General features: G+C 38.4%; 1 protein-coding gene across 1 annotated transcript; it reads left to right on the top strand.

The window, feature by feature from the left end:
• Positions 1 to 323: 323 nt before the first annotated feature.
• On the top strand, positions 324 to 722 carry LOC145999144 (histone-lysine N-methyltransferase SETMAR-like). The gene has a single exon (XM_083136076.1). The coding sequence runs from the start codon at positions 324 to 326 to the stop codon at positions 720 to 722; it is 399 nt and encodes a 132-aa protein (XP_082992202.1).
• Positions 723 to 13,647: the final 12,925 nt, after the last annotated feature.

Below are 13,647 nucleotides of genomic sequence, written 5' to 3'. Positions count from 1 at the left end.
TGTTTAATTGTCAAAAATCTGTGCACATTAGATTCCACGATGTATAACACCAGTACAGAAACGAACCAGAGTGGATAGGTGTCATGAGCTGCTGGCACTGCACGATACTGATCCAGACGGGTTCTTCGCGCGGTTGGTGACTGGTGATGAATCTTGGTTTCATCATTACGTGCCGGAAATGAAGCAGCAGTTCATGCAATGGAAGCACAACAGCAGTCCTGTACCCAAGAAGTTCTGGTCCACTCGATCCTGTGGAAAGCAAATTGGCCACGGTCTTCTGGGACGAACATGGCATCCTCATGGTAAATTGGCTCCCGCTGAACATGACCATCAACAACGATGTGTATTGTGCTTCTCTACAGAAGTTGCATTGCCGGATACAGCAATATTGCAAGGGAAAGTGGGCCAAGAACATCCTGTTGCTTCATGACAATGCTCGTCCACATACCAACCACCAGACTGAGGATAAGCTGAGATCACTGGGGTTCACTGTGTTGGCATATTCTCCTTACTCACCAGATCTTGCACCGAGCGACTACACCTTCAATGAAATGAAGAAACTCCTACATAGTGTCAGATTTCCAGACCATGATGCTTTCCAAGCAGCTTTCAGAGACTGCGCACGTGACACCCCAAGAGATTGGTACCGTGTGGCCATACAAGAGCTACCGGAGAGGTGGCAACGTTGCATCACTCTTCAAGGAGATCATGTGGTTGGTTGAAGCCTAACCTGGGAGCCTGGACCATCTGAGGCATGGTATGTGTCATTAGTCTAAATTATTTGTAAACACCCAGCAGATTTAGTATAGCTAAGCAGCCTCAAAAAGGGCAATTTATGCTAACTTTGACCTTGAATAATTTAACAATTACAAGACACACGAAACTAAAAATTTTCATAGTTACTAAGTTCCATTCATAGTTTCAACTCCCCAAATGTCATGAAAATCGGAGATGGTCAGGTTGGAAATAGCACATATCTGTGTTGATTTGGCATGGAATAACTTTTATACTACATGCTCAGAGTTTAATGTTCATATAATTTGTTACACTCCACATTTGCTGTAGTGATGACAAGCCTCTTCCAAAGTTGATTGTCTGCAAATTCCTCTTATATTCTTCCTCCTGCGGTCAATGGTGAATTATGATTTCTTCAGTTCTTGTCCTTGCCTATTTATTCATTCTTAATTCCATATTCCTATTTTCTGCAGATCTATGATGCAGTAAAGTCCACTTTTCTCCAAGGTTTCTACACATTCATTCCAAATTAATATTCCAGTCACCTGACACTACTTTGATTTCTCCAACAAAACTTATACAAAAACAAGGGCTGGTACCAGCACATGCGACACTAAAGTCCCTCTCAATATATTTTTATAAATATTCTGTAAAAACATCCACAAATACAGAGCAATTCAGAAGTGATTATTATGAAGTGTAAGGATGAAAAAGTACATGCTAGGAGAAGCAAAAAAAGTCTGTGAACATAGGTCTGCAAATAAACCATTAGCAAAAAGTGTCAAATGTATTGTTACAGTCTTCCATAGATGTGTTTGTTGATATCCATGGTACGCTTTTCTCTGAACTTAAACTGTACACCTAGTCCCATCATTGGCATGGTGTGGATTTCATGGAAGTTTTACCGGTCGATTATTATTATTGTTATTTGAACATAAAACTAATTTAGAATGTTTGGCAATCTAGCCTTTTTATGACTCAATGAATATCAACAATAAGACTGATCTCCCTGCTGGCATAGTGGTAGCGTCATTGCCTTGTAATCAAGGGGTCCAAGGTTCGATATCTGGTGGAGGCACCTACTTTAAACTGTAGGTCCAGTCTCAATTAGCCTTACTGTGCATAAAGTGGACTTAAAAACACCTACTCAAACAAACAATATAACTGAATTTAAATACAGACAAGGAAATGTCAATTTCAGAACAGTGATTTTATTCTGGGCCAGCTATTTCTAATACATTAGCTTGTAATAGAGATTTTTTCCATTATAACTGTTACTAACAAAATATATGCACAGTAAAACTGATCTCTGCTGGATGACTAGGGTGTACAATGAATTAATTAAAATACATACAACACCGCATGTGTTGACTCTACCATGCATTTCTTCAGTTGCCATCGCCAGGGATGCCTCCCCGATGGTGCAGTGGTAGCGTCGTTGCCTTGTAATCAAGGGGTCCCAGGTTCAATACCCGGTGGAGGCACAAGTGGTTCGGATCCCACTGTAAACTGTAGGTCCAGTCCCAATTAGCCTTACTGTGCATAAAGTGGACTTAAAACAACAAATCAACCAATCAACCAGCCATCGCCAGGGTTAATTTGAAAAACATGAAAAGCCATGAATAAGAAATGAGTGATCATGATGTATACCTATTAATTTCAAAGGGTTGTAGTTGTATCCATGAAAATTACCGATCAAGCACGAGCGCGTGACATCTTATGGATGGATCGATTATGCTCGGTGCCCCTTTGGTTATGTTCATTCGGGGCTTGGCCGAAGCAAACGGCCGCTATAATTTCTATGCAAGGTTCAGAGAGGGAAAGTGTTTTATTACTTTCAGGAGGGGGAATTATTAATTATCGAAACTTCGGGATGGTATTGAGGCATTCCTTTAATGATTAGTGATATGACTGATTGATTGAGTTGGTGTTTCAACAAGTCCACTTTATGCACAGAAAGCCTAATCGGGATTGGATCTACAGTTTAAAGTGGGATCCGAACTACTATATCCCTCCACCGGGTATGGAACCCGAGATTCCTTGATTACAAGGTAACGACGCTACCATTGCGCTATCGAGGAGGCACTAGAACATAATTGAAAACTCGCAAACGTATTGTGAAAATCTATACTTTTCAAACTTTCTGATCGATGTGTTACAAAGATAGTTGTGCATGTTCTCATTTACCATGTCTTCATTTTATAATCATAGTATACTATAATTTTAACATGCTAAAGAAGAATTGCATGAATGAAAGAGTTAAAAAGGAAATGATCGTTTCATAGATTTAGTTTGTTTATTTGTTTCACTCTGCTTTTCTGCCACTTTGGGCTAATCGTGAAGACAAGATAGTAAAATGTCACGTAATTGCCTTCTAACAACAGTAAAGGAAATTACACTTCTTGAATAAAGTGTATATTCTGGTTTTATAACATTATGTACACGATATTGAGCATTGTATGAAATAAATATACTAATGCCCATTAATGAAGTTTTACTACTTCGTTCAATTTAATATTTCACAAATATAATGTGGATGATTTTGTACCTTTCTACTCAGTGTAAACAATGGATGTCATACTCTCCTTTCGTGGAAAATTTTCTTTAAAACAGTAAGCTCTTTGTGGTGTAGTTGACGAACTATATACTTGTGCCACGAGCTCGGCATATAGAATAGTTTTTCCTGATTATATACGAGTAAAATGTATTTGGAAATGTAATAGGAAAATCCAAGACAAAGTCCAAAAATGAAATTTCTACTATTTAACGATTCATACCCTTGTACAGTCCTTCATTGTGATTTCTTGTAACGTTTTGCTATATTTTCATTTATGCTTCAGATATATTATCTTAACCTGTTCTAAATGTCACATGTACATGGGAGAAATATAATTATCAACATTATTAACCTAATGTCAGTGAACATCAAGTTAAATCTAATTAATGATTATCAATTAAATGGACAGAGTTAATAAAAAAACTATTCTCTGAAGAATTAATTATGTCCTTTGAATTCGTAATTTGGCCCAAGTTTAGATTGCAGGGTGATAATCTCTTCATTACACACAAAATCGCATGACAAGATTTCGGTACATGTGTACTATATGACTGTATGTATGCCAGAAGTAGATTGCCGTTGTCATGTTAGGGACTTCGTGAAATTTCTACATCTCGCACCCTATCCTCAAAGGCATTATTACTGTTTATTACCATTACCTGGCTTGTCCACCGCAAAGGAATATAAATTATATGGAATTGAAAACAAAAAAATGCAGTAATAGTGGCAACATTCTCCTGACTATACGTGAGCTTACCATGTTGTCCTTTGCATCTCGCTTTGGCTTTGCTTAATATTATCAATGAGCTAAATTTTCTGTGTGTTCGTAAATCCCTTCCTGTACGCTTGAATTAGTAGGTTAGGTGAATTAGGTTTGGTGTTCTTAGCATTCAGTTTCGAGTAGGTTCGGCTAGTTAAGGGTGTTGCATTCGTATTTGTACACTTTTGCTCTTCGCTTGCATGTACACATATTATAGCTTTTAATACGCAAAACGATTTCACACAACTGTAACTTATCAGCACGGTAACTTGTACAACCTCACTTTGATATCGAAAATTAACATTTTATGGAAATTACAAACTGGACTTGCGTTTTCGAGGTTTGGGGTTTTATTTACAACACAAATTTTGTAGCACGAAATGCCAATCTTACACTCTACTTCCTCATCCTCCTGTACGTAAAATTTCCGAAAATATGGAACTCAGAGACCTGAACATAATTAATACGAAATTAAATACAACAAACTTTTAAACAAATTATTAGTGTAATGAGATTTACAATTAGAGAGAGTTCACACATATTTCATCAATTGCAAAACATAACCTAATATACCTGGCCGGCAACGAAATGAATTCGACACCCATCTTCTTAACGTAGAAAGTCCAGGTAAAGGTATACCAACTGTATTTCTCAAATAAACGTAACATTTTTTTGAAACTGCTCGAAGAGTCAACGCTTTGCTTATATCATCTTTAGTCCATAGGGATTTTGTTTTACCGTGTACTAAGAATGGTTTTTTAGTGTCACTGAACACTTTCCCCATGATGTTCGTGAGTTTTCTTGTTACATTGTCGGTTAGGTTATGTTGAAGATTTTGAACTTGTTTAGTTTTTTTTGGTTAAAGCAAGTTGCAAGAATTTGTTCTTAATCTTTAACTTATTAATTTCTTTATGTAAACATGTGTTGTTCTTCTGTAAGCGATGAATAGTGTTTTCCAACAAGGAAATATTGCTAGCAGTTTCTGTACCTACGTCTATTTTTCTGTTTTTCGGCGACATAGTATTTAGCCTATTTAAGGAAAATTTCCTTATTTCACACCTTTCGTAGCGTACATCTCCACAGTCTTTATCAGCACATCCTAAAAATGATTCATGTTTTGAAGAGGAAGGTTCAGGAGAATTTGCTACACCACATTCTCTATTATTTTGCACTGAAGTAATATGGTGTAATTTTAGTGATGGCACTGCAGTTGGCTTCAGTACTTTCTTTGTTGGCAAACACAGAAGTTCTGCTCTTAGATCTCGCACATAGTCTTCTTCACAAAAATGGGCACTGCCCACTCTCGCATTTTTAATATTAATATTATGTTCTCGATCACAAGCACGAATCCACTGTTTACTTACACGATCATCAGCTGGAAATCTATGATATTTTATATCACTTCCTTTAGTTTTTTGGGTATAATTCTCACAGCTTGTTACTGCACAATTAGGCATGATTATAGGTGGAATGAACAAAACAATCTCATTTCAAGAGAAATAATACAATAAAAAATATTTCGAGTGCGACAAAATCAATAACCTACTTGTTCCGATTTTTGCGATGTGTTAGTAGCTAAATGTACTCCGCACCAAACTTACTGCACATAGCAACGAGCACCACCAAACCCGATCCTCCCAGATGACGTAATGCATACGTACTTCACATAGCAACGAGCACCCCCTGCCCTCATCAATGAGGGATGGATTTCAGCTGTTTTTCCACTCCTGTTTCCCAGTAACAAGGGCCTTTAAATACAGGCAACCTTCCCTTCGTATTGATTGCATACTAGAGCACTGCAGTGAGAGAATTTCACTAATAGTGCACACAGATGACACTAGATAATGTATGGAAATTAGAGCTTCTTCACTTGAGCAAAATAAGCAGTATTCGCTCGATGCCCAGTAGTACATGTATAATCATAATTTATATTTGGTAGTGGGCTGTCAATTATGGAAACATGCAGTGAAATTGAAGCTTAAGTGAACATACTGTAATCATTATCTCCATGTTAAAATGTAGTTTAGTATATCTTACTAATACAGTGATGAAATATGTGACTATGGGCTGAAACTGCCAAGGCTGATATTTTACATACAATTATTGTCACATTAAAATGATATTCCATTGTAAATGCTCGAGTGTAGCATGCTTGACCGAGGGACACTCGAACGAGCTCGAGTGAGCAAAAGTGGTCTCATGCAGTACTCTATTGCCTACCCTCTTGTGTTCGGGTCAATGTACTCCATTGGGAATCTTGCTGTGCTATGTAATGTGCCCTGTTTCAGCTGAAACATCTGAACCCTCTGCTGTTTATTCCATCTGTGGAGGGTCTCCCTGATGGTGCAGTGGTAGCATCTTCACCTTGTAATCAAGGGGACCCTGTGGAGGCACATAGTGGTTTGGATCCCACTTTAAACTGTAGGTCCAGTCTCGATTAGCCTTACTGTGTATATAGTGGACTTAAAAACACCAACTCAAAAAACTCCATCTGTGGAAGACTATACATGTTGAAAAAACACATTCTCTTGCTACTTTTTAAAACATTCTTAGCAGAATTGAAACAACTTTCTGTCTTTCTTATTTTGTACTGTTTCCTCAGGTAACACCAGTTACACAGAGTCCCATTTAGCCTTTCAGTGCATAAAGTGGATTTAGAACAAAACTCAAACTGCACTAGGCATCATTACTGGATGTTGCAGTACTGATGGAAAACAAAATGTATACCTCACTCAAAATGGTGTTTGTAACATAGGATATTTCACATGTATTCCACCACCTTTTTGGCAATGTTACAAGTTGTAAACAAACAGCAAAACACTGATGGTACCTAATGAACAAGTGTGCCAGAAATGTATATGTATTGGCCATCCACTAAAGGTTAATGTGAAAGACACATAACTGACAAATTGTAGCCTCTGACCTCTGTCTGTTGTCTGTGGGCAACCATGTAATTTACAGCTGCTAATTTTCCATTTTTTTCTTTTACCCTTTTATTATATTTTACTCTAATTTGCAATGTGCTTTTAATTTCTTTTCCCACTTTTGAGGGAAGAAACATAGCTTTTGAACATTTGAGGCTACAATTTATTAGGTGCGTGTCTGGTTAGTTCATGAATGGATGATACTCAACTTGATGTCATCATGGAGTGCAATGTGGGAAGAAGTATGCATGATGTTCAGCAGATTCACACGTGTTACGGAAAACGATAAGCCTTTTTTACAGAGAGAAATTTGCAATATTTTATATGTACACATTCCTCATATGATCATGATAATCATACCTTCAATCACTTCTGCAAAGACCACCTCTTTGCATCATTAGTAGATTTATCTATCCTTTTGTTCTTATAATTGTATTTATTACGATATTTTTTTTTTACACAAACCTTGAATTAAATTCACCTTGTCTAAGTACACCGCATTATGAGGATGATTCAGTGGGGGGGTGCACTTGCCCCCCTACTTTTTGTTACTTTTGCCCCCACTATGCTAAATCTTATCTACGAGGGGGAAAAACTGTCTTTGCCCCCCGCCTCAGTTTTGGCACCGCCACTGGGATGATTAACATAGAGACAAGTAAAATTATTTTGAGCTAAAAATGTATTTTGGATTTAGTTAGAAATCCTTTGTTTCTTCCAACTACAGGAGCAATGTGCCTTTTGAAAAGAGGTTATAGTTATCCATCACAAAAGCACATGTGGCAACCTGTCCTCATGTCCCAAGGATGATTTTCATTCAGTAACCAAGGACTATAAGTAAACATTCAGATGCCTTGCGTTCTAAGTGCAAATATCATTATTTGAGGTCAACTGTTTAAAGTTATGTAAACGTTGTTTGATAAATAAGTGTACCGGGCCTGTGGTTTTGGTGTATGTATAAATAAGGATATACCGATTGTGTTTAGTGATACACTTGTCTATTGCGCATGTTACATGAACATTTTTAGTCATCTGTTTTATTCGAAGGTAGATGTTTGACCCTCAAATGTGAACGAGTGCAAGGATGGATTCCTCCAGATATACGGAATGGTGTGTGATTCAGTTACTATGTGCTGAAGGTGTGCAGCAAACAAGAGATTGTTCGACGGTTAAATATGGTGTACGGGGACAAAGCTTTGCTCTGTTACAGGCCAAACATAACCGGAGCACTCCTACATAAACTAGCTGACACTTCTGTAGATGCAAAGACGAAAGAATAGATAAGGTTTGGACGAGTTTCAAATCAAACATATGTTTAAGAAATTGAAGACATTTCTTGATGGGTGTCAGCATGAATGCGTGCATGCACACACACAAAGCTGGCTGCTGGCACTGCACAATGCTGATTCTGACGTGGAAATGGGTTAATGAATTAAGGCTATGAGGAACAGTTTCATAACATGTGGACATGTATTTCATCATCATCATCCTTTGCCATTTCCTGCCTCTGGCTGGGTTGGCATAGAAGTCGAGCCTCTCCATTTTTTCCTTGGTCTTCCACCACTCCTCTCTTTCCACGGTGTTCTAATCTTGTCCTCTTCTCATAACACTCTCCGCTATCTCGCTCTTTCCACCGACATCTTGGTCTCCCCCTTGGCCTTATTCCCACTCCTTGTGCATGGTAAGCTCTTACTGGTAGTCTTTCTGCATTGTAACGTTCAATTCTGCAAGGTACTTTTTATTTTCAAAGTCGTGACTGGGCTTGATCTTATGTGCTACCTCAAAGGCCGTGGTTTGTATTAAGCACCTTGGTATGAACTTACAAAATCAATTAGGGTGGAGGTTATTGCCAATTTGTTCGCGGCGCCTCAAAGTTGACTACGAACTTCACAATTCCTAATTTCAATTTGAGAAAATAAGGGGGTAAACACAAGAATGTTGCCGTTTGCGAATATATCCTGAAAATTAAGAAAGAGGCACTGCAAGAACTTCCAAAATGCGGTATGCGTTACAGTAACCTTATTGCAATCTAGTATTATTCACTTCCACCAAAAACTACAATTACATGCAACTACAAATGCCTATTTCACTCTTCTTTTGGTATTTTTTTGACCACGCAGTGATAAAGGGAAAATTAAGTTTATGTGAAGTCAAAAACGGATGTACAAATTTCAACAATTCAATGACACATTTTATTCAACAATTAAATGTTCACAACAAGGAGTATATTCTTTTTACATTTAACACAACAAGATTTTGTTAATTAAATCATTAACAAAGTTCCCCATAACATTAGGATAATATTGGTTAACCCCAATCAAGTAACAAATTACGCCCCTTTCGACGTTGACTAGAAACAATTTGTTTGAATCATTTTTGTACCACATTTATCACTATACTTGTATTTGTACTTCAAAAATGGTAAGCAACCCTTCAACAAAAAAAAAAAGAAGTGTTCAAAATTTGTAAAATAAGCAAAATTTGTGAAATCTACAATTTTGTTATCTTACTTTAGTGTCTATGCTTCAATCATTTTTAGAGACGAAGATTAAATCCAATGATTTCAATATTTTAAAACACAGTCATCATTATCATAGGTGTATAAACAGCAAAAAACCATGCCAAGAAATTGCGACAATTTCACATCAATTTTGTACAAGGTACCCTCCTAGATGCTCATTCAAAAATCAAGTATTTTAATCACTTTGCCATATTCGTCAATAATTGGCGGAATCCCAAAAAAAAGGGGGGGAGAAAGGTGGAACGGCGTTGTTTAATGACGTCGTCGCGATTAGTTAAGGTAACTATTTGCGATGTGTTCAAAAAAAAAAAATGCTACAAGTCTTTTTGCAAAAATAACCAATACACCACGAACGGCAATTATCAAACGGTATTGTATGGGCATATTAAGACCACCATTTTACTTTCATCCATTTGTTCAAACTGTACTACGTTCCTAACAAAACACGCGACGCACCATTAATTTTTCCACGTGTTGCACTAAAGTTACGTCTTTGGTAACAATTACAGGATTCAATCCAGTCGTTTCTCTAGCAATCCCCTACACATATATGTACTACATAAAACTTAACTTGCCCAGTAACAAATAGTTATTTTTAGCACTTTGAAGCAATCGTTACGAAACTCGAGTAGTTTTTTGTCGAGTAAAAATCGGCATTTTTCTTAACTCAATCTAATTCACCAATAACTACAAATTCACTTTCCTACCTTCGTTTTATGCGTCGCAACTTATAGTTTCTGGCAAGGGACGACTTCCTTCACTCTTGGGTGTACGTCCCTCGTGGTGAGAAACCGAAGTACCTCACTCTCCCATTTTCCATATCACCGGCAGCATACAAACTGTCAAATGCCGTGTTCCTTCCTATGCTTCAATTCTGCAACTGGCACCATATTTGAAACGTAGGTATGTCTATTTCGCATTGAAGACTCTGGATTAAATGTTCTACAAATCTCGGCAATTCATCAGGAGTTTCTAAAGACGACAAAGTCCAAACTACGTATCTCGAGAGACATTTTTTACAGTGGAGCGCGAGAATTACGTGTATCGCCGATACCAAGCACAAGATGCAACTGTTCTGTGCTCACGCGCATACCCACACAACTGCCTTAACTTCCCGTAACTTCCGAGCTGCAGATGGCGTGATTACAGCGAAATATTTCGCAAAAGGTCAGTGGTGCCATCTGTCGGAAGATCGGGGAATTAAATGATAAGTCGCTTTTTTTTTTATCTCTATTCTGAGCGGAGCAATTTCCAACACAACGAGTTGGACATTGTAGGATTTGCGTTGTGAATTGCAGAAAATCGCTACAGCATCCATCGTCTTCATGTGTCTGAACCATCTCATCTGTGCCTGATCTATTCTGTCCTGAAGCTTCACCACACCCACTGTCTGTTGAATCTCCTCATTCCTTATTCTATCACTGGTAGTTTTCCCCAATATGCTCCTTAAAAATTTCATCTCCACTGCCCGCATCTTTCTTTTGTCTCTCTCTGTCATTGTCCAAGTCTCGTCTCTGCTCCGTATGTAATTTTTGACACATAGTATGTGTTATACCGGGTGAGTTTTTTAGCTTGACACAACAAAATATCTCAAAGAGTACGCATCTGATCAAAAAAAAAGTTCTGAATGAAATTTGTTCGTCACGAAGGGCCTCATCCAATGATGCCAAACTCCACCCCCACCCCACCTCCTGGGGGTGGGGCGAGGGGCAACTTTAAAATCTCAAATGGGAACCCCATTTTGCATTGCAGATTCGGATTCTCCAGACAAAAATATGTAGGTTTTGTCTTAAACGTGTTTGTGGATTTGTGATAGATGGCACTGTAATCGCAAAAATGAAATATTGCAGAAATGGTAAGATATGCACTTTTAATCGCAAAATGGCAAAATGACGTGAGGCATGTTGAATTTTTATAAGAAACTGCATTTAGCATAACCCAGGAACAACGACGTGGACGTAGCAGTATTTTGTTCCCATCGGGGTGCTTTTTTAAGGTGAGTCCCTTCACCTCTCACCATTGGGGTGCTCGTGTTAGGTGAGTCCCCTCACCTCTCACCATCAGGGTGCTTGTTTGTAATAATCATTTTACAATAAGTGCTCAAGAATGTCACCACCCACTTCGATACACTGATTATCCGCACTTGGAATGATTGGACACAACTGAGAAGCATGCCCGGTGTAATCTTTCGACATGCATTGGTGATTCGCTCAATCATGTTCTCACGCGTTGTTGGCAGTTCATTATAAACTTCACTCTGCACGTAGCCCCACAAACAAAAGTCAGGTGAAGTAAGATCTGGCGATCTTGAAGGCCAAGATCTAATACTTCCCGTGCTGCAACGGAATAATGTGCTGGATAACTGTCATGTTGAAACCACATTGTTGTGACACGTCTAAGGGAAGATATGCAAGCAATACTGGAAGTTCGTTCTGCAAGAAGTTTCGATATTTCTCACCATTTAAGTTCCCATCGATAAAATATGGACCAATAAGTTTATCGCCAATTATTCCACACCAAACATTTACATTCCAAGGGCGCTGATGTTCAACTTGGCGTAACTAATGCAGGTTTTCGACACTCCAATAATGCATGTTGTGTCGATTAATCGTACCGTGGTTTGTAAAAGTCGACTCGTCAGAGAACAAAACTCGAGTAAAGAAATTGGGGTCTCCTTGTATTTGCTGAAGCGCCCATTGACAGAATGTCACTCGATTCTGAAAATCATCACCATGAAGTTCTTGATGCAACGAAACATGAAACGGATTATATTTTCTACGCTTCAGTATTTGGCACACAGTAGTCTGCGAAATTCCTGATTCATGACTTATTTGTCGAGTACTAACGTGTGGGTTATGAGCCACTGCAGCTAATACCACAATTTCATTATTTTCTCCAGCAATTGTTCTTCAGCGATTTTTTTTTTTTTTTTGCACAGTTCCCTCAGTGGAGAACTGTTGAACAACTCTGCGAAAAGAAGCGTGCAATCGCACCCAGTCTGGAAAATGTTGAACATAAAGAACCACAGCATCATTGATATTCCTGCTACTTTCTCCATAAATGTACACCATTTCAATTTTCTGTTGCATCATTATAGCCTGCATTATCACCACTAATAGAGTCAAGGAAGAAAAACACTACTTCCGTCCTCTTCAGGCTTCGTGGCAGATTATGCCGTGTCTGCTTGACTAGGAAACAAGGTCAAATGGTCTTTAGGAGAAAACATTCAGTCTTGAAACATGATCGGCAAATAACGTCAAAATGCTAACTGCCACTGAAAGAAAATGACAGGCAAAAGAGAGCATGAATTTCCCCCAATGTTGGAAGTGGAAGCAGTTTTTTAAGTTGAGGCAGATACGATCTGTGGAAAATATGATGAATAAGTATTTACGTGATTCCATATAATCCTCATGGAGAGGCAATTTAAAGTTACATCTAATCAAATGGACATTTCAACTTTTCCCACCAGTGACAAAATCTTGAGCCTGCTGTCTTTCTGTACATATGTTTTTTCTTGCAATTGGAAATTTGATATTCCCAAGAGAACAAATAAAAGAATACTCCCATAAGCATAATGAATTTCTCTGGCACACAACTCCTCTCTGCAGCAGTGTAGCCAAACCTGATGAACATAAGGAAACATAAATTACACTTTGGAGTTAAAATTGACTTTCAAAGAGCTAGGTTTTCGAAATAAAGTACCTCCTAGGGTAATGTTAGTTGTCGGGAGGGGGGGGGGGGGTTGCTGCTATTACCATTAACTCTAAAGTGATGACAATTTATTCTTAGTTTTCACCGTCTAGATCTAGTGACATTACCCATCTCAGTAATCCATGGATGGTCCAATGAAATCAAAAATAAAGTATTCCTGGATAACAATATTATGACATCTCTACCTCAGCCATGGCACTATAAAAAAGTAGCTGGGGAGGAAAGAAGTTGTGGGGCGATGCAGCCAACATAATATCACGTGCAAAAGGTATATTTATGGCAAGAGTTGGTCTATATGGACCAGAGCCAGTGATGGCAACATAGTGGGGCAGGGAGTGGGTGCCCCAGTTTACAGCCAAATGAGTGCACAATAGCCAGATCTGGCTTCAATAAAGCTAAGTTGGCAACAGTGCTCACAGTTACCATGGAAAGGAGAGCCTTG

This window comes from Lepisma saccharinum, chromosome 15 (assembly GCF_977018435.1).
Source record: "Lepisma saccharinum chromosome 15, izLepSacc3.1, whole genome shotgun sequence".
Classification (NCBI taxonomy): domain Eukaryota; kingdom Metazoa; phylum Arthropoda; class Insecta; order Zygentoma; family Lepismatidae; genus Lepisma; species Lepisma saccharinum.
This window is presented reverse-complemented; position numbering and strand designations above follow the sequence as displayed.